Source organism: Dromaius novaehollandiae, unplaced genomic scaffold, assembly GCF_036370855.1.
Source record: "Dromaius novaehollandiae isolate bDroNov1 unplaced genomic scaffold, bDroNov1.hap1 HAP1_SCAFFOLD_37, whole genome shotgun sequence".
Lineage (NCBI taxonomy): Eukaryota > Metazoa > Chordata > Aves > Casuariiformes > Dromaiidae > Dromaius > Dromaius novaehollandiae.
Window position 1 is genome coordinate 99,695 of NW_026991398.1, and position 23,299 is coordinate 122,993.

General features: G+C 53.4%; 2 protein-coding genes across 2 annotated transcripts; one reads left to right on the forward strand and one right to left on the reverse strand.

Annotated features, from left to right (window-relative positions):
* Positions 1-5,221: 5,221 nt before the first annotated feature.
* LOC135326160 (olfactory receptor 14A16-like) lies at positions 5,222-5,770 on the forward strand (the record flags this gene model as incomplete). The annotated part of the gene is made up of 1 exon (XM_064504008.1): positions 5,222-5,770. A coding segment is annotated over one exon (549 nt), but the record flags the coding sequence as incomplete, so codon positions are not given.
* An 8,730-nt stretch (positions 5,771-14,500) lies between these two features.
* LOC135326161 (olfactory receptor 14A16-like) lies at positions 14,501-15,478 on the reverse strand. Its single transcript, XM_064504009.1, has one exon. It carries the CDS (start codon positions 15,476-15,478, stop codon positions 14,501-14,503), a length of 978 nt encoding a protein of 325 aa, XP_064360079.1.
* Positions 15,479-23,299: the final 7,821 nt, after the last annotated feature.

Below are 23,299 nucleotides of genomic sequence, written 5' to 3' on the forward strand. Positions count from 1 at the left end.
CTCGGGGCGGGGGGAGGGGCAAAAATTGGATGCAGTGTTGTACATGTGGCCTAACAAGTGCCTGGAACAAGGGGCTAAGCACTTCCCTTGACTTCTTGGCCAGGCTCCTATTCATACAGCCCAGGATGCTGTTGGCCTTCTTTGCTGCCCAGGCACACTGCTGTCTCATATTTTGCCTTCTGTCTGCCAAAATATTTGTGTCCATCTCAGCAGAGCTGCTGCATGGCCACTCAGTCCCCAGCCTGTCTCTCTGCAGGGTGTTGGTCTGTCCCAGGTGCCAGAACGTGGCATTTATCCTTGCTGAATGTCATGAGACTCCTGACAGCCCTTTCCTCCTGCCTGTCTAGGTTCCTCTCAAGCATAAGATTAATCTTCATGCAGTTTGAGGTCATCTACAAACAGGATGAAAGTTGCCCTCTCCAGGTCATTCATAAAGGAGATAAGTAGGACAGGCCCCAATAGAGACCCTGTGCTCTCAGGAGCAGGAGCACCACTACCTCATGGCCCTGGCAGGCAAAGCTGACACTGATTATCTTTGACTCTGACTCTGGTCAGTTCTTCCTTCTTTGCAGGTTCCAGGTCCAGGAAAGTGTCACCCTTGTTGACCTATCTGCCTTAGCTGTGCAAGGAAGTTTTCCTCCACATCCTCCAGAATCCTCTTGTACTCTTTCTACCCTGCTGCATTGCCCTCCCACGGAATGCCAGGGATATTGAAGTCTCCCCATAGGAACCAGGGTCTGTGATCCACAGACTGCCTCAGGTTGCTTAAGGTTGCTTTTGTAGTTCTGCAACAGCTTGTGCATCTCCCCCTCCTCTTGTTTTGTGGCCCAGGCTTTGTGCATTTGTGTATATTTGGGCTGCAGAACCTCAGCTGTGGCACCAGGGCTGAGCACAGCGTTGTTGCTGTGAAACCTGTTCCCCAGAGCCAAGGACACCATGTATGCAAAGGCCAAAGTTCAGCATAGAGACCTGCTGACGTAGATAGCAGATGGCAATGTAATGATGATATGAGGCACTGACTAAGAGAGCAAACCCTGCAGTACCCAAGGCCAGAGAGAAACAGAGCTGGGCCATGCAGCCATGGCAGGAGAGGTGTTTGGTGCCTGAGCTGAGTCTGTAGCACCTTGGGGCCTGTGACGGAGGTGACTGGATGTCTAGGAAGGACAAGGTGCTGCTGAGAAAGTGCCTGGGCCTGAACAGCCTGCAATCCAGCCATGCTGCAGCTGCATCATTAGCACAGTCCTTGTTCCTATCATTGGGAACGAGAAAAGGCTTCGGGAGAGGAAAAGGAGCAGGGTATGACAGTCTAGGCATATGCGTGCAGACTTGGTGTGATGTGCCGTCCTGCTGGACACCCCATGCATTTGACAGCCCTCAAGGCCTCTTGTCATTGCATTAAATCAAGTGCCTGCCCTGAATTACATGAGCTATTTGCAATGTGGAGATCTGCATATATTTCGGCTTCAGTGAGGGGAGCTCTTGCAGTAGTAGACATCAAGTGTCATTTCAGATGGCCAAGACGATTCTCCACCTGGCCCCTGGCTGATGCTCCAGAAGGATGCGGGTCTCCTACTTGCTCCATCAGAGCAAGGAACACTGGCACACATGTTGGACCACCTCTGGCACCTCAAATGTCCAAAAGTGTGTGTAAACAACTGGCGCCCACCCTTCATGTCCACTGATCACAGTGGGAGCTTGGGCAAGGAGACTGCCTGCAGACACCCATTTTATGCATCCCAAAATTTGGGCAGGGGGAATCCCACCTCCTCTGCATTTGTGCAGTGCACGGGAGGCTGAATGCCAGTCCATCCCAAGGGGCTTCTCAATGGGCATTAGATGTATTGATTTCTTCCTCTAAATCACTCCCTGAAGCACAAGTCAATGAACTGGCTTCTTGTCTTTTGCAGGTGTCCTGTCTACTTATGAGATGGGAGCAGGGCCTTCCAGAGTGAGACATTTCCACCTCTCTCAGATAATCATCCTCTGGTGAGAGCAACTGCAATCCTGAAATCAGTCTCTCTTCGCTGTTTAGGGAGGGACCATCTATGACTATTTTCATCTACTTCAGTGGACATTTCCCTTGGGTGACCCTGCTGCCTTTCAGGAACCATCAGCCCTGGAGCCCCAGGAAAATCTCGAGGATGCACAGGGCACAGAGAAAGTCACATCTTCAGCTGGGCCTCTGCTCCTGAGCTGGGCCTGGCTCCTGGGACTGCAGGAGCCCATGGCAACCTGGCAGGTGCTGCAGAGAGACAGCTCTGTCCTGACGCAGCTCCTCTTAAAGGAGCAGCAAGACTCAGGACACTGCCTGCAGGTGCCACGATGAGATGAGCGACTCAAAAGTTAAAGACAGTCAGGAACAGGAGGATGGCTGAGAGCTCACTGCAGGTAGAAATCTTCACCGCCCTTGACACAGTAAGTCTCTGGCTGCAGGGCAACGCTGCTGTGGTTCCCGGAGGGTTCTTCCGAAGCTGGCAGCTTCCACAGCTGATAGGAGCTGTGGTGCTTTAGAGGAGGGATTCCCAGCCACACCATCAGAGGGACAGGGCATCATGGGCACCTTTTTGCAGAGGCGGTGCAGGGTTGTGAAGCCAGGGAGTGCACCCAGGTCTGCATGGGCTGTAATTCAGAGCAGTGTCTCTGCACCCAAGGGTGCTGTGTGCCGACTCTGTCTCCTGTGAGGGTCAGCACTCAGGCTGCCCAGGAAACTTCCCACAGTGCTGCGGGGAGAAGCTCTGGGTGGAAGGAGCGACCCCCAGCAGGGCAGGTTCATTCTCCTGTTGAGAGGGTGCTGTGTGGGTCAGGGCTGCCCACAGCTCCAGCTCACCCACAGTGTTTTTCTGAGGGGCTTTTTCAAGGGGGCCGTCAAGGCAAGGGTTGCCTTAAAGATCAGGATCTTTCCTGAATCTGTGCTTTCATTTTCCTACTGTTTGCAGAGCACTGGCAGGGAAAAGACATGGGGTAGAGAAACAGCTCCCGGGAGCAAAAGCTCCAGGTAGTGGGGCAACCAGAGAATGAGGGGAAACTGAAAACAGAAATTCTGTGGGAGGGGGAATTTGGGAAATTCTCAGTCACTCCCCACAATGTAGACATTTTCCTCTAACTAAGCCCCCTGTGTCTCCTCTCCCCCCCAGCAGAGTCTCTGCCCTCAAGGCCAGGGGTCCAGGCCATGAGCCCCTTCCTGAGCAGCCCGATCTCCAGCAGAGGAAAGGGGCATCTCTCCTGCAATATGCCCATTTTCCACAGCATGACAAAGGGCTGAGAGTGACTGTCTGGCAGTTTCGCTGTCTGGGAGGTGGTGTGCACAGTTGGGTACGGTGACGGCTTTCCTGCATGCCTGTCTGTCTCTCCCTCTTTGCTTTCCCTTGGTAGGAGGCTCACAGTATTACTTCTTGTTTCTTCACCTCTCTGCTGCTCTGGTTCTTGCTCTTGTGCTCTCTGCGGTTAAGGAGGGGGGTTCAGCTGCAGTTAAGGCATTTACCCTGTAGGTCCTGCATGGAGTTGTCTTCATGGCAGTGACATGTCCAAGTCCCCTTCCAGTCTCCCTTCTAGGCAATGCATTTCATCTGGTTGGGGAATGAGCTGACTCTCCCTTAAGGAGACCCCATTTCTAGCACTCTTGACTGTCTTTGTGGGGTGTCCTGCCAGGCTGCAACCTGCCCTCCAGAAGACTGCAGCTCTCCCAGAGCGTATCTGTGATAGCTGAGAGTGCTTGTGCTGGTCGTGTGAGTCAGAGACCTCGTCACACGCTCTGAAGAGCTCTCCATAGCACTCTCTCCGAATGTGGGCTCAGATAAAATTTGGCAGTCTTCATTTTGAAACTGAACTCCTCTGCTCTCACCTCAGTCCACTTTCTTTCTCAGAGTAACTCGTGAGTGTGATTGTCCTTTAGCTGGGAGAGGTGCAAGCACAGAGCAGTGAGGAGCGAGACTCACGGACAGACCAGATGCCCTGACGCAGTCACAGTGAGCCCCTTTTTCTTCTTCAGATGCACAAGTGCTCATGTTGAGAGCAACTGACATGCCAGAGATTTCTACACCATCAAAGAATGCTCCCATGGTGTGATGGAGGCATCTAAAAACTAGAGAAATATATCATAAAACTATCCACTTCATCCTATTTTCTGGAGAAAATGCATGTTAAAATGTTGAACAGCCTTTCCACAAAACAAGTGGATGTCATCTGCTGCAGGATGTGTGCATCAGACCCAGTCACTTCCCCCTCCCACTGCAGTGTCTGGAGAAAGAGTGCAGATGGTAAACCAGTGTGAGGACAGGGTTCATCTCCTTGGGACAGAAACATCTAGGAAGGATCAAGTCAGTCCCTGCCTTCACTTCACGGTTTCTCTACCTGGCCAGAGTGGGAGCTGGTGTGACTGGATCAGTACAGACACCTCTGTTCAAGCAGGCAAGGTTGGGGGGGATGAATCCCTCACAATGATCTTCTCTTTTGGCTGCAGCTGGCATGAGTGCTCTATTCATCTCTCAAAAAGGTAAATAGAGAGTATTCCCACTGGCTCACTGGACCAAATCCCCTTCACTCTGTTCATGGTGCCCATCCCCAGGTATCTCCACCGAATACACAGGACAGTTTGACATCTCCATTTACAAGCCCTGGCAAAGCAGGAGTGGCTGCCCTGGAGCCCATGGGCAGAGGCCCCTCCTCTACAGGACACACTCAGTCAGCCCAAAGCAGAGGTCAGGAAAGGGAGCTGAGCGAAGGGAGAGGAGAGAGGCGATGCAGGGGGGACTTGGAGGAGTGGAATGGGTTTTGCTCAGAGAAGTCTGTCCTAACTTGTCAATGCCATTTCTTCCTTTGACAGTGCCCCAGAGAGCAAATGTCCAACAGCAGCTCTCTCAGCAAGTTCCTGCTCCTGGCATTTGCAGACACACGGGAGCTGCAGCTCTTGCACTTCTCGCTCTTCCTGGGCATCTACCTGGCTGCCCTCCTGGGCAACGGCCTCATCATCACAGCCGTAACCTGCGACCACCACCTCCACACCCCCATGTACTTCTTCCTCCTCAACCTCTCCCTCCTCGACCTTGCCTCCATCTCTGTCACTGTTCCCAAATCCATGGCCAATTCCCTGTGGAACACCAGGGCCATTTCCTACTCAGGATGTGTTACCCAGGTCTTTCTGCTTCTCTTCTTGTTCGTAGCAGAGTATTCTCTTCTCACTGTCATGGCCTATGACCGATTTGCTGCCATCTGCAGACCCCTGTACTACGGGACCATCATGGGCAGCAGAGCTTGTGTCCAAATGGCAGCAGCTGCCTGGGCCAGTGGTTTTCTCAATGCTCTCCTGCACACTGCGAACACATTTTCAATACCACTCTGCCAAGGCAACACCATGGACCAGTTCTTCTGTGAAGTTCCCCAGATCCTCAAGCTCTCCTGCACAGATGCCTACCTCAGGGAACTTGGTCTTCTTGTTGTTAGTCTTTGTTTAGCTTTTGGGTGTTTCATTTTCATTGTGCTGTCCTACGTGCAGATCTTCACTGCTGTGCTGAGGATCCCCTCTGAGCAGGGCCGGCACAAAGCCTTTTCCATGTGCCTCCCGCACCTGGCCGTGGTCTCCCTGTTCATCAGCACCTCATTTTTTGCCTACCTGAAGCCCCCCTCCCTCTCCTCCCCAGCTGTGGATCTGGTGCTGGCTGTTCTGTACGCGGTGGTGCCTCCAGCAGTGAACCCCCTCATCTACAGCATGAGGAACAAGGAGCTCAAGGATGCAGTGAAGAAACTCATTGAGGTGGTACTAGTTCAGCAGTAATGAGCTGCCCATCTCTCCTCACAAACAATTCCCAGTTTATCTCAAACAGCTCTTGTGCTTTGGGAGTTCTGTCTGTGATAGCCATGTTGGTGCACAAATGTTTGAATTCATCCTGCTTCTGCAGAGATGTAAACCCCATCTGTCTGACCCACAGGCCTTCTGTGAATCTGGCTATGACTGTGTCAGAGCTGGCCTCCCAAGTATCATCTCTGTAATAAAAGAAGATCTTCTTAGTATTGTGCCTGAAGTTTGGGCTCTTCTTCCCAAGCGGGAGCCAAGAATGAGTTCAGGGAATTGCACCCAAAAAGGCCCTGTTGCTGTGCCTGTGATTTCCATAGGCTAAGGGGGATGAGCTTTTTTGGGTGATGTGTGAGGGAATGAGGGCTGGATTCAACTGTCACTTGTGGGTGCCCAGTGCCCCTGGAGAGGGTGAGTGGTCAAGAGGTCTCTGCCAGGGACTGTCCCACGCATTAGAGGGCTGGTGAGAGATGCCCATCCTTCTGGAAAGGAATATGGAGCCACCTGGATGGAGAGCACAGGGGATCTCCAGGGGCAGCATGTGCCTGGGATGGGCAGTGAGTGGAGACTCCCCAAACCAAGTGGAGTCACACAAAATAAAGGGCCAAACCAGGGAATGCACCACATCAGGTCTCTGCAGTCTCAGGAGAGGGAGTGGGCTGGGTCTAAGGACACCCCTGAACCATTGGAAATGGCCTGTGATTGCTCCAAGCATCCTCCACAGCCACAGACCCTGGGGAGGGGCTTGTCAGGTGCAATGATGCTGGTCCAGATGGCTATGCCCTGACCAGCACGGCCAGTGAGGAGTCACCCAGGACCACTGCACATCTGCTTGCCCTGCAGAGCAGCACTGCCAGCCCAGGGCCTTGCAGGGAGCACAGGACAGGGGTGCAGGAATGGCCGATCAGGCCAGCACGGACACACTGACCTGGGGAGAGGCTCTCTGGGGAGCAGGGACATCTCCAGAGAAGAGCGAAGGAGCAATTGTGTGCTTGTGGGGAGGAATAAATGAAAACCTGTTTCTGTGTGTGTCAGCTCTGGGCAGGCTGCTCTGACACTGGAGCTGCCTGAGGAGCCCCGGGGCCAGGACTCTTGTGCTGTCCTGGGGAGAGGGGCTGCCCAGAGGGGCTGCAGGCAGCCAGGGTTAAGGATCTCTGGTCATGAGAGCAGTGGAGACCTGGGGTGCCTGGCCTCCATTGCCTTGTGCCATTGCTGGCCCCCAGCCCAGGGGCTGATGGGGAGGCTGACAACCCTCTCTGCCCCCCAGCAGCTGCTGTGGCCTGCAGAGGGGCTGGGGCTGTGGAGTGAGTGCCCAGAGCTCTGCAGCCCCCTGCCACAGGCACTGCTGCGGGGCCACCCCAGCCTGGTCTGCTCTGCTGGGTGGGCTGGGGAGAGGGCAGGGGAGGTGGGGAGAGCTGGGGAGGGTCTGGTCTAGACTGGAAAGGGCCCAGGAGAGGACAAATGCCAGCAGGCAGCTCCTGCGTGTGAACAGCAGTGTGGGAGCACACAGCTGTGTGCTTGCAGGCAAATGCAGGTCTGCTAGGAAAGGCAGCAGGACATGGCGGGTGCAGGAGAGAAGAGCCCAGGTTGTTCCCTGTGTTGCACGGACACAGTGGGGAAGCTGCTGCAGGGCCATCGTCCCAGAGCAGCCCCTCACATCACCCCTTTCCAGCACTGGCTGCTCACCCAGCTGTGGCGTGGTCCCTGGCCAGCTCCATCCTCCTGCAAGTCTCTGTATCCCAACAGAGGGGAAAAGACCAGCCTTGCATGGCCTCTCTTCTGCACCAGACACCAGCGGATCCTGGAGCATACCACTGGCTGGGCAGTGGGTGGGGGATCATTTAGGAGTCATTTAATGACAGCAGTTGCCATGTCCAAGGCATCTGGTTGCAGCTCCAGCCAGGCTCTGGCTTTCCTCACTCCATCCCTTTGTGCACGGACAGGGTCTTGATGCTCCCCCTGGGCAGCCCATGCCCCTTCCACCCTCTGAGCACTTCCACCCCAGCACCTTGAGCACCGGTGCTGCTGCCAGGGCAGAGGTGGAGGATTCCCTGGAGCGTCTCCTCATGGAGCTCCCCAGGGAAACGCTGTGCCCAGCCCCAGCCCCAGTGTGGCGGAGGGGAGCTGCCCTCTCCCGACCCACCCTGGCGGTGCCAGCCCCAGGTGTTGGCTACATGTCCAGACTTCACTAGGAGACACTCTGGATCGATCTCAACTAGAGAATGTTGCTGTCCCTTATTCTGAAAGTGGGAAAATAATAATCCGAATAAATAAATAATCCGGAAAAAACCACCACCCTTTCAAAGCAGAAATGCTTGAATACTATTGCAGTCTCCATCTTTCAGCTACACTCCCGAAACATCTTCCATTAGCCATACAAGATTTGAAGAAAATTACAGGAAGAGATGTGGTTCATCAGGGCTTTTGCATTTTAATGATCCCCATGGTGGATTTGGTGCTGAGTCCATGAACCACAGCTCCTCGCAGGATATTGCAGAAAATGTCCCAGAAGTCAAAGAAGCAAAGCCCAAAATTTCTTTGAGTGTTAGTGGGTCCCATTGAGAGCCATGAGCAACAAAGTCTCCCCAGGGGCTGATCTGAGCAGAGAATTGTGATCACTGACTACAAGCAGGCAAAGGAAATGTGCAGGTGTTTCTAATGCCAAGTCAACCTTGATGTGCTTGATCAAGCAAAATGGGCAAGGATGGACACCCAGCCCCTGGGAAGGCAGATCCTTTTCTCCCACGTTTCCCAGGGCTCTTCCTGGGGGCAGGCTGCAGGGGTGTGTGTGCAATGCTGAGAGGACAAGGACACGACATCTCTTGGGGTCTCCTGGGGGACAAGCGGCCCTCAGGCTTGCCTGTGCCCTCGACTGTCTCCACCACAGGCTGTCCTACACTGTCCCACGCCTGCTGCCGTGTCCCAGCAGACTGTAAACCTGCTTCCCCAACTTGCTCTCTCTCACTCCAGGATCTCCCTCCCTTTACTGGTGTCTCTCCATCCTCACTGGCTGTTCCTTGAAACACAGAGCCAGGGGCTGATCACAGACTCCCTCTGGGTGATCTCTGGCAGCACAGCACTACTCTTTGAGTGACATTTATTGACGTTAATGTCCAGTCTGAACCTCCCAAGCTGCAGTTTGTGACCGTTTCCCCTTCTCATGCTGTTTCCCACTACCAAGAGAAGCTCCTGGGAGTCCCACCCTGGGACACACTACTGCAGCTGTGGCCACCCCAGTGCTGAGTTGAGGGGGAAAATGGCTCCCCTGGTCTGCTGGCCAAGCTCTTCCTAATGTAGCCCATGGACCTCTGGCCTTATTCACAATGAGTGTGCCCCACTGGTGTGTATGGCATTTCTCATGATGCCCAGGCCCATCTCCTCAGGGTCACTCCTCAGCTGGTAAGGTCCCAACCTGCCCTGATGCATGGAGTTATCCTTCCCCAGGTGCAGGACTTGCCCCTTCCCCTTGGAAAACTTCAGGAGGTTTCTGTTGGCCAAACCCTCAGGTTTCTAAAGGTCCCCCAGGCTGAAGCTCTCCTATGTCAGCTGTGAATGTGTGTGTGTGCAGATGGCTCACGCTGACTTATGGTGTCTCCAGCAGGATAACAGCATGAGGGATTGCAGGACACCACGAGTAATAAAAGGAGGTTGTAGTTCAATGGAATTCCTGGCTGAAACAGGAATTACCAAGGCAACAATCTCAGAAACACCAAATGAGGGAGCAAGGCAAGCAAAACCAGGGCCCATGGGAAAAGTGTAAACAGAAATGTGCTGGTTTTTTTCTGGGACAGTGTGATGATGGTGTGACCGTAAGGCAGGAAAGGGAGGGTTGGATAATGTTGTAGAGGGACACTTGAGGTTCATGAGGGGTTAAACAGAGTAGATTTAATGGACTGGGAACTGTGTGGGGGGAATTGCTGATGGGAGACTGTTGGACGCACGGGTCAGATGCCCAGGCGGGACTCACTCTGTGTATCCTAAGGGCCCCTTTTATCTCCTAGAACTATTTTCCTTATCTCAGCTGTGCTAACCTTGAGTAGCTCCTGGCTGCAAAGGAGGTAGATGTGCTTGACAAAATGGAATAAACATTTCTGGCCTTGACGAGTTTTGGTCAGCGTGCAGACAGCACACGCTGGGGCTGTGATCACGTACTCTGCCAGTCCCCTGACTCCTCACCAGTTCTCACTGCACTCCACCCCCTGACTGACAGAGACGTGGTGTTGGTGCCACCAGTGTGTAGGCAAGGTTTGGACATGCCTTTCAGGCATTAGCTGAACTGACAGCTAAGGTGTACAAGCAACTAAATTATAGCAAATATATAGTAAATTATAGCATACATGCAAGCAAAAACAATCTGCCCAGAAGACCAAGAGTTTAATGCATTCTCCCACTGTCCTAAATTCGACAGCCATGATGACAGTCACTGCCAGGGGTTGTCCCACACTGATTCTTTGGATTTGACATCACTTAGTGCTTGGAGTAGGCTCATAATCTTCTGGATGTTGGGTTTGATGTGCTGACTGCAGGTTTGTCGGTGTCCCAACTGCCGTCAGAGTACAGGGTTAGGATGGAGAGCAGCAATGTCGCAGCTCCACTCAGCATACTCATCAGGTCTCGGTTCTCTGGGTGAGAATCTCCTGGAGGGAACATGGACTGAGGCACTTTCCCCTTTGATTAGTCCCAGGTGGGTGCCTCCTGGCCCATCAGCAATGATTTCCCCCTCCAACTGTTTGGGTTTAGTCGGATCATGCACCCTCTATACCCAACACCACCTGGATGCTGAGTGGGCTGCAAGAATCACCTGCCTGGGCAGTGGGGACCCCTATCTGCTCAGATATCAGTTGGGCTGTTGGGTCTCCCTGTGTACATCGCAGGGGTTGGGATCTGGTGTAGTGGATCACAATTCTCACCTCCTCAAGGACAGTTCAAGTCAATGACACCTGCAACGATGCCCACCCCCACCCTGGAGAGCTAAACTATTGCTGGGCACCAAGTGACCATAATGCTTCTGAGGTATGGTGACCACCAACCGCACACTCACAAGATGCTGGCTCTCCGCTTCCAGAGTTATTTCTTTGTGTGGCAATCGCAGACCCAACCCTGCACTCCCGGGCTTGGCTCACATGGGGAGGCAGGTTTGGGGGTGCAGCCGTTGCACTCTGAGCACACGTCTGCTCCATGGATTCCCCTTGGAAATGAGCATACGGTGTAGAGCCACATGGTGGGTGGTCACTGAGGTAGGTAGCTGCCTGGGGAACATTATTGCTCCAATCTGTGAAGGTACCAGCAGAGGACAATTTGCACAGCTGCTCTTTGAGCAGCCTGTTCATTTGCTCTGTCAGTCCTGCCCTTTGCAGAAGGCAGGGTATGTGATATGTCCAGGCTATTCCCCCCTCTCCAGCCCGGTTCTGAACATCATTGCCTGTAAAATGAGTGCCCTGATCACTTTGGATTTCCACTGGGGAACCGTATAACCCAATCAAATCTTCCAGTGCCTTCATGGTGTGAACTTGGGTGTCTGTGGTGCAGGAGCGGGTGTACAACAGACCAGAGCAGGTACCTACAGCAGCCAGGACATATCTGTGCTGCTGGCTCTCCTGTAAGGGTCCGATATGATCAGTTTGCCACACGTCCCCAGGCTTTTGTCCTCTGCAGATATATCCCTTATTGGTCCACAACTGCTGTGGAGCTAAGCGGGTGCAACGGGGGCAACACTGCCTGGCCCCTGTTTGTGCCACTGGCAGCTCCCCCTCCATGCACGCTGCTGGTGGGGCAGTGGGTGTCATGGATCCCCCTTGCGCTCTCCTCGGATCCTGGGGCAGAGCTCCGTCCTACCAAGCTCCTCTCTAGTAAAATAAACCATCTCTGCCCCATCGCCCCACAGCCTGAACAGCCACTCTAACAAGCCTTCACAGGGCTGCTGCCTGCAGCACCCTGCACATCCTGCAGCTCTGAGGCTTTAAAATCACCAGTAGTTGTGGTCCCTTGCAGATTGGCTGCATTTGGTCCAGTGAGCAGCTGCTCTGCCACCGGCCGGGCAGCTGCCTCCCCCTCCTGCTCTGTGTCTGATTCCAAGCTGGGGGCCTCGTCAGGGTCCCAGATGTTCCCATCCCAAGTTTCTGGATCCCAATCTGCTTTTCGCACCAGTGCCCACACCACCAGGGGATGGACATCTCGCCGACCCCCCGTCAACTCTGGCAATTTGCAATGTGGGCAGCCAAAACGGCATGTTGGTGCTACAGCTTCTTGGCTCCATCTGCAGTTGCAGCCTCCTGGGAGGCTTGGCAAGCCTCCTTAGCAGCTTTGAGTTCACTTTCCAACTGCCCGTTTCACTGGTGCTGCATCAGTAACGCCTTGTCCAGGGTGCAGAGAGCAGTCAGGAGGATCCGCCCCAGATCCTCCACTACCTTGTGCACTGCCAGCCCTGTTTTTTCCAGCTGGAGCTTGGAAACCAGTTCCAGAAGCCGCTCTGGGGATCCCCCCAGCTCACTCTCTAGCTCCGGCCATGCTGTGGGGGTGACCTACCCCACCAGCTTGCTAGCCATGGGTGCCCACCGACCTGTAACGGCCACCCAGGAGCATGGCTCCCTGCCTCCTCCATGTCCTTTCGCCTCCAAAGAGTTATCTCCACACCGTTCTCCTGCCAACTACGCCAAATGTGACCGCAAGGCAGGCAAGAGAAGGTCGCACACCAGCGGAGAGAGACACTCAAGGTTCGTAAGGGATTAAACAGGATAGATTTAATAAAAACCTTACACTATGGACTGCACGGGGAGTCCTGGGAAATGTTCGAAGGGGTTGCTGATGGGAGGCTGCTAGAAGCACGGGACGGACACACGGATTGGACACCCAGGTGGGACTCATGGGTCAGACACCCAGGCAGGGCTCGACTCATTGTATCCTAAGGGCCCCTTAAGTCTACTAGAACTATTTCCTTATCTCAGCTGTGCTAACCTAGAGAAGCTACTCTCCAGGGAGCAGCTAGACGTTCTTGACAAAAGGGAATATACATGTCTGGCCTTGATGGGAATTTGGTCAGTGTGTAGTTTCACATGCTGGGGCTGCTGCCACACACTCTGCCAGTCCCCGACTCCTCGCCAGGTCTTCCACAGGTGTTCTCACTACAGTGGGGAATGGCCAGTGCTGGCCAGAGATGCAGCCCTGTTTGAGGCCCCCCACAAGATGAAGATGGTCTACAGGCCCATGCTCCCTGCCAGCCCTGCAGAGGACCCGGGAGAGGGCTCATCCTGCCAAGACTCACGGCTGGACATCCAATCCTCTAGCTAGGCATGGAGCCTTGTCTGGGTGTGACTTTTGGGATAAGAACCAGCGCACAGGGTGGGGGAGATTGTCGCAAGAATATGTGGGGACAGCAGCAAACTGATGTAGCTCCCGGGTCCTGCTTCTTTCAATGCAAGCTCTGACAAAGGGTCCCAGGCTTCTTTTTGGTGCCACCCATCAGGATAGAGGATGGCATGATGAGCTGGGAGGGTGGGGAACATTAATGCTTCTTCAGCCACTTCCCAGGCCATGTGGAGGGCCAAGACAGTGAGGGCTTCTGGCTCTGCACCGTGAGCTCACTTTATTGTACCCACAACCTGAACATTGTCTTGGATTAAATGTCAGCTTTTTTCTCCCCAAGACACTTTTAAGCCCAGTTCCACTTTCTTCTCATCTCTCCCAAACCTTCCTCTGATCCTGCCGGCCATTCCCATACCCCTCCCCTGTTCTCCCACAGGACCCTGAGCTGACGGTGCTGCTCTGCAAAGCAAGCAGGCTGTGAGGCCACGGGGTGACTCTGCACTGGCCGTGCTGGTCAGGGTGGGAATCAGACCCAACCAAATGGGGATGACAGCTTCTAATCCCTCCAGGGACTGCAGATGTGTCAGGTGCTTGCAGGGTCTATGGAGGATTTCCAAGGGTGCTAGTTGTGTCCAGGTGCACCTCTAGATCCTGGTTCTGGAATTTCACAGAGGGTGACACGAATTGCTCTCCAGTCTCCCTTCCCTATGCCAGCTGGGTCCTCACTGCCTCTGCTGGGATTGCAGAGGCCTCCTTTGCCTGCAGATCCCTGGGTTTTGCACTTTAAGTGACTCCACCTTGGAGGACCTCTCCCTTTGTGAGGCTCCCCTCACTGCCCATGCCAGGCACACGCTCTCCCAGCAGATCCCCTGTGCTCTCCTGGCAGCTCCAGCTTCCCCTCCAGAAGGACAGGCATCTGACACGGGGCCTTAACATGTGGCACAGCTCTGGGTATGTAAAGTCATGACCATTCATCCCCTCCACTATCACTGGACACTGATGGGGGAGTGCTAAATCCAGCCCTTGGTCTCTAAGAGATCATTACACGATTATGAGCTTTTTGCTCCTGAACCCATGGACAACCCCTACTCAGCAGGCCCTTCTGGAGTGCAATTCCTTGGGCCTATTCTTGACAGCAGCTTTGGAGGAAGCCCAGCCTTCATGCATGGCACTGGGTAGAACCTGCTTTATTACAGAGATACTGTGAGGGAGTCAGCTCTGACCCGGTTATTATTAATTAGACAGAATTTTATGTAGACATCGGGTGAGACGGAGCAGTCTCAGTAAAAGTGGAATGAATCCAAGCATTTGCACAGCAATATAACAAATAATACTACTAATAATAGTAATAAGAGTAATAATGAAAATAAAGTGAACAACACATCGTCCTGGTGTGGGAGACAGTGGGATTCATTTGTGGAGAGAAATGGCAATTTTACCATGGTTGAAAAATGTCCATGAAATCACTTTCCTCAGGGCATCCTTGAGCTCCTTGTTCCTCATGCTGTAGATGAGGGGGTTCACTGCTGGAGGCACCACTGAGTACAGAACAGCCAGCACCAGATCCAGAGCTGGGGAGGAGAGGGAGGGGGGCTTCAGGTAGGCAAAAAATGAGGTGCTGATGAACAGGGAGACCACGGCCAGGTGCGGGAGGCACATGGAAAAGGCTTTGTGCCGGCCCTGCTCAGAGGGGATCCTCAGCACAGCAGTGAAGATCTGCATGTAGGACAGCACAATGAAAACGAAACACACAAAGCCTAAACAGGCACTAACCACAATAAGCCCCACTTCCGTGAGGTAGGCGTCTGAGCAGGAGAGCTTGAGGATCTGGGGGATTTCACAGAAGAACTGGTCCACTGTGTTGCCTTGGCAGAGTGGTATTGAAAATGTGTTAGCAGTGTGCAGGAGAGCATTGAGAAAACCACTGGCCCAGGCAGCTGCTGCCATTTGGACACAAGCTCTGCTGCCCATGAGGGTCCCGTAGTGCAGGGGTCTGCAGATGGCAATGTAGCGGTCATAGGCCATGACTGTGAGGAGAGAATACTCTCCCCCAAACAAGAAGACAAATAGGAAGACCTGAGCAGCACATCCCAAGTAGGAAATGGCCGTCGTGTCCCACAGGGAATTGGCCATGGATTTGGGGATAGTGGTGGAGATGGTGCCAAGGTCAAGGAGGGAGAGGTTGAGGAGGAAGAAGTACATGGGGGTGTGGAGGCGGTGGTCGCAGGCTACGGCTGTGATGATGAGGCCGTTGCCCAGGAGGGCAGCCAGGTAGATGCCCAGGAAGAGCGAGAAGTGCAAGAGCTGCAGCTCCCGTGTGTCTGCAAACCCCAGGAGGAGGAACTCATTGAGGGAGCTGCTGTTGGACATTTTGCTATCTCCAGGCATGGCGGACTGTCCCAAGAAGAAAAGACGTTGAGAAGTTAGGAGAGAATTTTCAAGCCAAAAAAAAAAAAAAAAACCCCAATGTTGCAGTTCTCATACAACCCGCCACATTGCCTCTCTCTTTACTGAGACGATCTCTGTGCAGCTGCCTTGCTTCAGCTCCACTTTGCACTGGCTGAGTGTGCTGCTGTGAGGAGCAGGGGCCTCTGCCCATGGGCTCCAGAGGAGTCCGTCCTGCTGTACAGTAGTGGGAACAGGTTTGACTATCCCTGACATTCACAGTTTCTGTCAGGTGAAATACACTTATCATGTAGAAGAGCTTTACATCATCCTCACTCCCAATTCTAAAGGATAAGGTTTGAGGAACAGAGCTTCAGGGATTTTGTAGGCATTTTACTTTCTTTTAGATGTCACCCATGGGAGAGTGTTCCTGAAAGGTACAAATCCTTAGCATTTCTACTGTGAGTCCTGAGAGGAAAACATCCACTGTTCCTTGTTACAGAGTGAGGACAGCTGGTCTGTCTATTAGTCTCATTGCCAGCTGTCCTGTGCTCACACCTCTTTCAGCTGGAGGATGGTGTTACTCTAAAAAGAAACCAGTCCCTGCTGAGTGCAGACGAGTCCACTTTCAAAGTGCAGGTCTCCAAACTTCTCATCCTTTCTCAGGGCACCTGAGGGAGCTCTCCACACCCCCCTTCTAGCCAAGGACACACAGGGCTCTTTTCAGCTGCCCAGTTACACCCTCCCACCACCATCTCCATTCTCTCAGCATCTCTGCAGCTTCTTCATTTGTCTCTCAGATATCACAGAGTTGCTATGAGACAGCTGTGCCTTTCTGGAGGGCAGCTCCCAGCCTGGCACAACACAGAAAAACAGTCAAAGGACCATCAGGACGGAAGATGGTCTCTCCTTAAGGGAGAGTCACCTCATTTCCCAGCCCCACGGACTGCCTTTCCTGGAGCTGCACAGCTTAGAAGAGGGCTGGGGAAACCTCACTCCCATGCAGACCCCTCTGTTCCACAACTTGCAGCATCAGTGTCTGAACTGCAGCTGAAACCCCCCTAACCCCAGGGAGCCCAAAAGCAACAACAGGAGCATCATGAACAGGAGGGGAAACAAGGAGCAACACCATGATCCTGCTGCCAAGGGAGGCAAGGAGAGAGAGAGACAGACAGGCACTCGGGAAAGCCTTCACCTTGCCCAGCTGGGCATGCCACCTCACAGACGGTGACATCGCAGGGCAGTCGCTCTCAGCCCCTTTGTTGGGCAGCATGAAATGGGCCCATGGCAGGAGAGAGGCCCCTCTCCTCTGCCAGAGGTCTGGCTGCAGAGGAGGCGGCTCATGCCCTGGACTCCATGGCTGTCAGGGCAGAGGCTCTGCTGGGTGGAGGGGAGACACAGGGGGCTTGCTCAGAGGAGGGTGTCTGCATTGGAGGGACTGACCATGGCCACAGAGGTGCTGCTGGAGGTGGAGCCGAAGGGGCTTGCTGAGGTTTCTCACAGACTATTAATCTCTTAGAGTAAAGCTTTAGGACTCTCAGTTCCTTGCCAAAACAAAACAAAACAAAAAAACAAAAAAAACCCTCTTTCCTTCATTGTCTCTGCCAAAATTAGGGAACTGAAAGCACAGACACTAGAAGGAAAGCTCCTTCTCTTTCAAGTAGCCCTTCTCTTGATATTCCTCTTGAAAAGCTGGGAGTCGCTCCTCTCATCCAAAGCTTTGTCCTGCAGTGCCATAGGGAGATCCCTGGGCAGGCTGAGTGCTGACCCTTGCAGGCAGCAGAGTCACTGCCCCGGGCACACAGCACCCTGGGGTGCAGGGGCACTGCTCTGAATTACAGCCCTGGGCAGACTGGGTGCATGCTCTGGCTTCACACCCCGCAGCGTCCCTGGGAGAAGAGAGCAGCATGCCCTGTCCCTCTCACTGTGTGTCAGGGAATCCCTGCTCTGAAACATCTCCTCCTCTGCTTATGCACCAGAGGAGCTGGGAGAATGATCCTTAAAAAGCCTATCAGTCATGGGATGGGCTGGGTTCAGAAGACCCCTCCAAGAACCTCTGTAGCACTGCCCTGCAGCCAGAGACTTACCATGCAAAGGGCTGTGAAGGTTTCTCCCACAAGCAGCTCTCCTCTGTCCTCCCACTCCACACTGCCTTCCACTTCTCTCTGCCTTCTCTCAGCTCATGTCAGCAGCAGCAGGCAGTGCCCGCAGCCCTGCTGCTCTTGGCAGAGGAGCTGCTCCTGCACACAGCTGTGTCTGGGCAGTGCTGCCAGGTTGCCATGAGCTCCCTCCATCCCAGGAGCCTGGCCCCACTCAGGAGCAGAGGCCCAGCTGAAGACACAAATGTCTCTGTCCCTTGTGCTCCCTCCTCCTGGGAAATGTTCCCTGAAGTGGAACCTATTTCACCTATTGTCCTTCTCTAAAGAGTGGAGAAAGACAGATTCCAACATTGCAATTTCTTTCTTCAGAGGATGACTATCTATGAGAGGTGGAAATGTCCCACTCGGGAAGGCCTTATTCCCATTTCTTTACTAGGCAGGGCGCCTAGAAGGGGACAAGAAGGTTGCTCATGGACACATGGTTTAGGTTTTCATTCAGATGAGTCAATCTGAGCATCACATGCCTGTTTAGAAGCCTCTGGGCTGCAGTGGGATTCAGATCCTTCCTGTGAATCCCACAAACACACAGGAGGTGTCTCCAGCACAGACAGCATGACACCTACAGGAAAAGCATGCCCCTTTGGAATGCATGCTGGTCAAGTGCCCCAGGGCATCTTGGGTTTCCTACATGTGCCAAAAAATTTAATTCCAACACTGCTTTTAGGGAAAGTCCATCCCATCTACATACAAGCATGCTGCATAAATGGGATTCACACCAAACCGATGTCTCTGCTCTAGTCTCTGCACTCTCCAGCCCTTCTTGCTCTCCTCCCCATGAATGTCTTCTCACTCCCCCAGATGATATGTCCAGGGACTATAGTAATGATGGCCTCACGGTGGCTGGATCACAGGCTGCTCAGGCCCAGGGACTTCTACAGTGGCACCTTGTCCTTCCTGGAGATTGGTTCACCTCTGTCACAGGCCCCAAGGTGCTGCAGAGTCAGCTCAGGCAGCCAACCCCTCTCCTGCCATTCCTGCACAGCCCAGCTCTGTTTCTCTCTGACCTCAGGCACTGCAGGGTTTGCTCTCTTAGTGGGAACCTCCTTTCACCACTACATGGCCACCTGCTATGCCACTTGCAATCAAAGTCTTTGCATGCATGAAGTCCTTGGTAATGTTTCCCTCTGACAAATCTTCAGTCGGCACCACAGCTGAGGTGCTGAAGCCAACATATATGCAAACACATGCAGCCTGGGGTGCAGGCAGGAGCAAATGGAGATGCACAAACTGTCACAGGAGTGCCACATGGTTGGAATAGCTGAGATGTGGTGGGATCACTCCCATGATGGAGTCCTTCAATGGCAGGGTACAAGTTCTTCAGGAGAGACCACCAGGGAACATCAGGAGGGTCATGCCCTTATGTGTGAAGGGACAGCTTGGATATATGGAGTTCTTCCATGGGTTGGACCAAGGGAGGCAGCTCGGAAGGGCAGAGGAGCTCAGGAGAGCCAGCAGGTCATTAAGGTCAAGCACAAGAATGCTCCATAATGAACAGTTTGTAAAATCAGTAGACATCTCTGAACCCCAGCGTGGCTAAACAGGGAGCTCCCACGTGAGCTCCAGGGCAATAAGGCAGCCTATGGAAAGGGGAAGAAGGGAGAGGCTGCAAAGGAGGAATTTGGAAATATTGTCCAGCAAAGCAGGGATGGTGTTAAGGAAGCCAAAGCTCCTCTGGGATAGAGACACTTGCATGGGGTGTGAAGAGCAGGAAGAAGAGCTGCTACTGTTTCAGGAACAGTAAGACAATAAACAAGGACATGTGGGCTCACTGCTGAAAGGGGCAGGGATTCTAGTAAAAGTGGATGTAGCTAGGTGTTATGGAAATTAGGCTCGCTGGCCATCATAACAGGGCCCGAGCCTAGGTTCCCGCAGAGAAGTTCAAAGCCAAATCAAAGCAAATTAAATAATTAAAATTTAATGACACGCGTGCAGTAATTACAGCGTGAGCTGGGTGCCTCTGAAGAGGGACCCCGAACAAAGAAACCCCTGGGCAATTTTACTTTCCAGTCTAAGCTCTCCACCCCTCATGCAGTAGTTTGGACCAATAGTAATATTTAGGTCTGGGGTCTCCTGCTCCTTATTGGGTCTCATCCCTGTGCCTAGGCAGGCTGTTTATCTTTCCTGTTGCAGTTTCTGCTGACAGATATGTCTTCATTCCTCAGGTCCCGCCCTTGTCTCTTAAGGCCCTGACAAAGAGGTGTTGTTCCAGCAATTAGCACTGCCCCAGCAGTGACAGTAGCTGTTATCTCCCAAAGTCCTGACAAAGGGGATATAATCCAGACCCCAAGATAGTCCAGATCCCCCTGATTAACACAGTTTCAGCAGCAAGAGGAGGCTTTGTTCCCCAGGGTCCTGGCTTCCAAGTAGGCCTTATTTCAAAGCCTTGATATCCTCCCTTTCAGAGTGCGAAGCACAGGAATGCAAACTGCTTGCAACTCCCTTATCATTCCAGTTTGAACCATCTCTCAGGCCCTTTTCTTACTGAACTAGGTAAAAGATCATTATTTTATCTAAGTAAGTGCGGCCTAAGGCTTCAACAAATTTAGCTACTCATGCTCAGCAAGCTTTATATATGTTGTGCTATGCAGTTACCTCTAGACAGTTTCAGCTCAATATTCTTTAACACTCCTGCTGTCATTGTGTAGGTGCTCCAGTGCAAAGGCTCACAGCTCGGACTTCATGGTAATAAATGAAAAGCAGAACCAATCATTCCTTTTTGTGATTTGTGCCCAGGAGACAGAGTGGAGATGTCCCATGACCTGGAGAGAATCGTGCCAGGAGATGAGAGCCATTTGCAGAGGACTGTTCTGTACGGAGTGATCACAGCATACTCAAGGGCCATGCGAGTGGCCCAGGTGAGCTTCTCCTCTGTGAAGGTTTGCACTTTTCCGGTCACTTGTGACTCAGTACCAGCTAGGCCAGCAGCAGGCACGTCGATGCCGTTTGTGCTTGTGAGGTCAGTTGTGCCTCTGAGCCTGGTAGGCCAGCAGCACGCACATAGCTTTGGTGATGCTGGTGAGGTCCCTCGTGTCTCAGTGCTGCCCGAGAGGCAGGCTGCAGGAACACTGCGGTGTTGTGCTTCTGAGCTCACTTCTGCCTCAGGACATAACAGGCCAACAGCAGGACCATGGCTTTGGGGCAGACTGTGAGGTCACTTCTTCCTGAGTACCTCAGAGGCCAGCAGCAGGGACACAGCTGCACTCTGTGCTTGTGAGGTCCCGTTTTCCTGAGTGTGTTACAGGCGAGCAACTAGGCGACGGCTTCAAGGCTGATAGTGAGGTCACTTGTGCCTCATTACCAGATAACCAAGCAGACGGCATATTGCTACCGTTTGTGCTTGTGAGGTCATTTGTGACTCAGACACTTTGAGGGCAGCTTCAGGCATATGGCTTTGAACTGGACTGTGAGGTAACCGTTGCACCAATATGCGATAGGCTAGGTGTAGGTGCTGATCTTTTGGTGTAGTAGTTGGTACCTGAGGGGTGTTTGGCTGCCCTGTGAGCATGGTGAGGGGATGACGTGAATCTGTGCTGTCATGATGGGACTCAGGGAGGCCGTTGAGTAGCTGACTGAGCCTTGGGGAGGGCAGGGGGAGCTGCAGGGGCAGTAGCTGCGTGCCTGGGGTGTGGGTAGTGAGGTCACGAATGTCTGCAAGAGCTGTGCCACAAGATCACCACTGTCAAATCAGCTCTTGGTCAGTAGCTGCCAGGCCAGTAGCAGCCACATGGCTCAGCTACTGATGATAAGGTCACTTCTGGTGGAGTAGCTGATAGGCCAGCTGCAGGATCAAGGCTTGGCTGTTGATTATGAGGCCACTTGTGACTGATGAGCTGCTTGGATGGCAGCAGAGCTGTGGCTGGAAAGGTGCCTGTGAGGTCACTTCTGCCTGAGCAGTTGACAAAGCAGCAGCAGGTCCCTGGCTGGGATCTGTGCTTTTGAGATCACTCTGCCTGAGCAGCCAATGAGCCAGGATTTGTCTCACGGCTGGGGAAGTCATCGTGATGTAGCTGCTGTCTCAGAGGCTCGTAGTCCAGTGACAGGCACGTGGCTGTGAAGGGGACTGTGAGGTCATCTCCTTCTGAGTCCCTGATAGGCCAGCAGCAGGCCCCTGCCTGGGAAGTGCCTTGTGAGGTCACTGCAGACAGAGCAGCTGGCAGGCCAGCAGCTGGCACCTGGCTGGGAACTGACTCGGAGGTCCCTCCTGTCCCAGCAGCCTCTGGGGCTGCAGCAGGCGCCTGGCTGTAAAGGTGCCTGTGAGGTGCCTTCTGGGTGAGAAGCTGATAGGCCAGCAGCAGGCTGTGAAGTGGGGAAGGTACTGGTGAGGTCAGCTGTGTGTCCGTCTGTGATAGGCCAGCAATAGGCACATGGCAGGAAAAAATGTCTGTGAGCTCACCCCTCTCAGTGCCTGACAGACTTTGTTTTTTTTAACTGTAGACTGTGTGGAGGCACATTGCTGGGAAAGTCGCTGTGAGGTCACTTCTCTCTTCAAGGTTCACACTTGGCTAACGGCTTGGGAATTTGCTTGTGAGGTCACTTGTGCCTGCGTCCCTGATAGGCCAGCAGCAGGCAGATGGGTGTGGAAGTTGATTGCGATATCTCCTTGGCAGAGGACCTGGTAGAGCAGCAGCATGTTGGTGGCTGGGGAAGGTATTTTGAGGAAACTTGTGTCTCTAAAGCCACAGGACAGCAGCAGGCACCTGGTGGGGGCATGCACTTGTGAGCTCACTTCTACCTGAGCAACTGCCAGGCCAGCAGCTGCTGGTGGTGAGGTGACTTCTGGGTTTGGTGAGTGTGCCCAGAGGAGGGATTGACACCTGCAGATCTCTACAGCAATACAGAAATGCAAGTATGTGCGAAGCTGATAGGCCAGCACTTGACTCCTGTGTGGGGTCAGTGGGTGTGAGGTCCTGTCTGCCTGAGTACCTGATAGGCCACCAACAGGCACAGGGCTAGGATGTAGGTTTTGTGGTCACTCCTGTCTCTGCAGCTGATTGGCCAGCAGCAGGCACACGACTTGAATATTGATTGTGAGGTCCCTTCTGCCCAAGTACCTGACTGGACAACAGCAGGCACGTAGCTGGGTCACATCCATCAGGAAGCTGAAAGGCTGGCAGCTGGTGTGTGGGCTTGGATGTTGTTTGTGAGGTTCTTTGTAGCTGATCAGCTGATGGGCCACTAAGAGGCTGATGGGTGGCAAAGTTATGATGAGGTGAATTATGTCTTGGAAGTTCCTAAGCTACTAGGAGGACCCTGGCTGTGAAGATGACAGTGATGTCACTTCCGTCTCTGAAGATGATGGTCCAGCAGCAGGCACCGGGATGTGGAAGTGCCTGTGAGGTCACTTGTCCTGGAGAATGCGTTAGGCAGCAGGCTCACAGCATGGGAATGTGCTTCTGAGGGCACTTGTGCCTGAGGACCTGTTTAGGCAGCAGGCACAGAGCCTGCTGACACAGAGCCTGCAGGCACAGAGCCCTCGCCCTGCTGGCAACACTCTTCCCAGTGCAGCCCAGGAAGCCATTGGCTTTCTTTGCCACGAGGACATGTTGCTGCCTCATGCTGCTTCCTGTTGTCTACCAGCACCCCCAGCTCCTTCTCTGCAAAGCTGCTGTCCAGCCAGTCAGCGCTCAGTGTGTCCTGGTGCATAGGGTTACTCTTTCTCATGGGC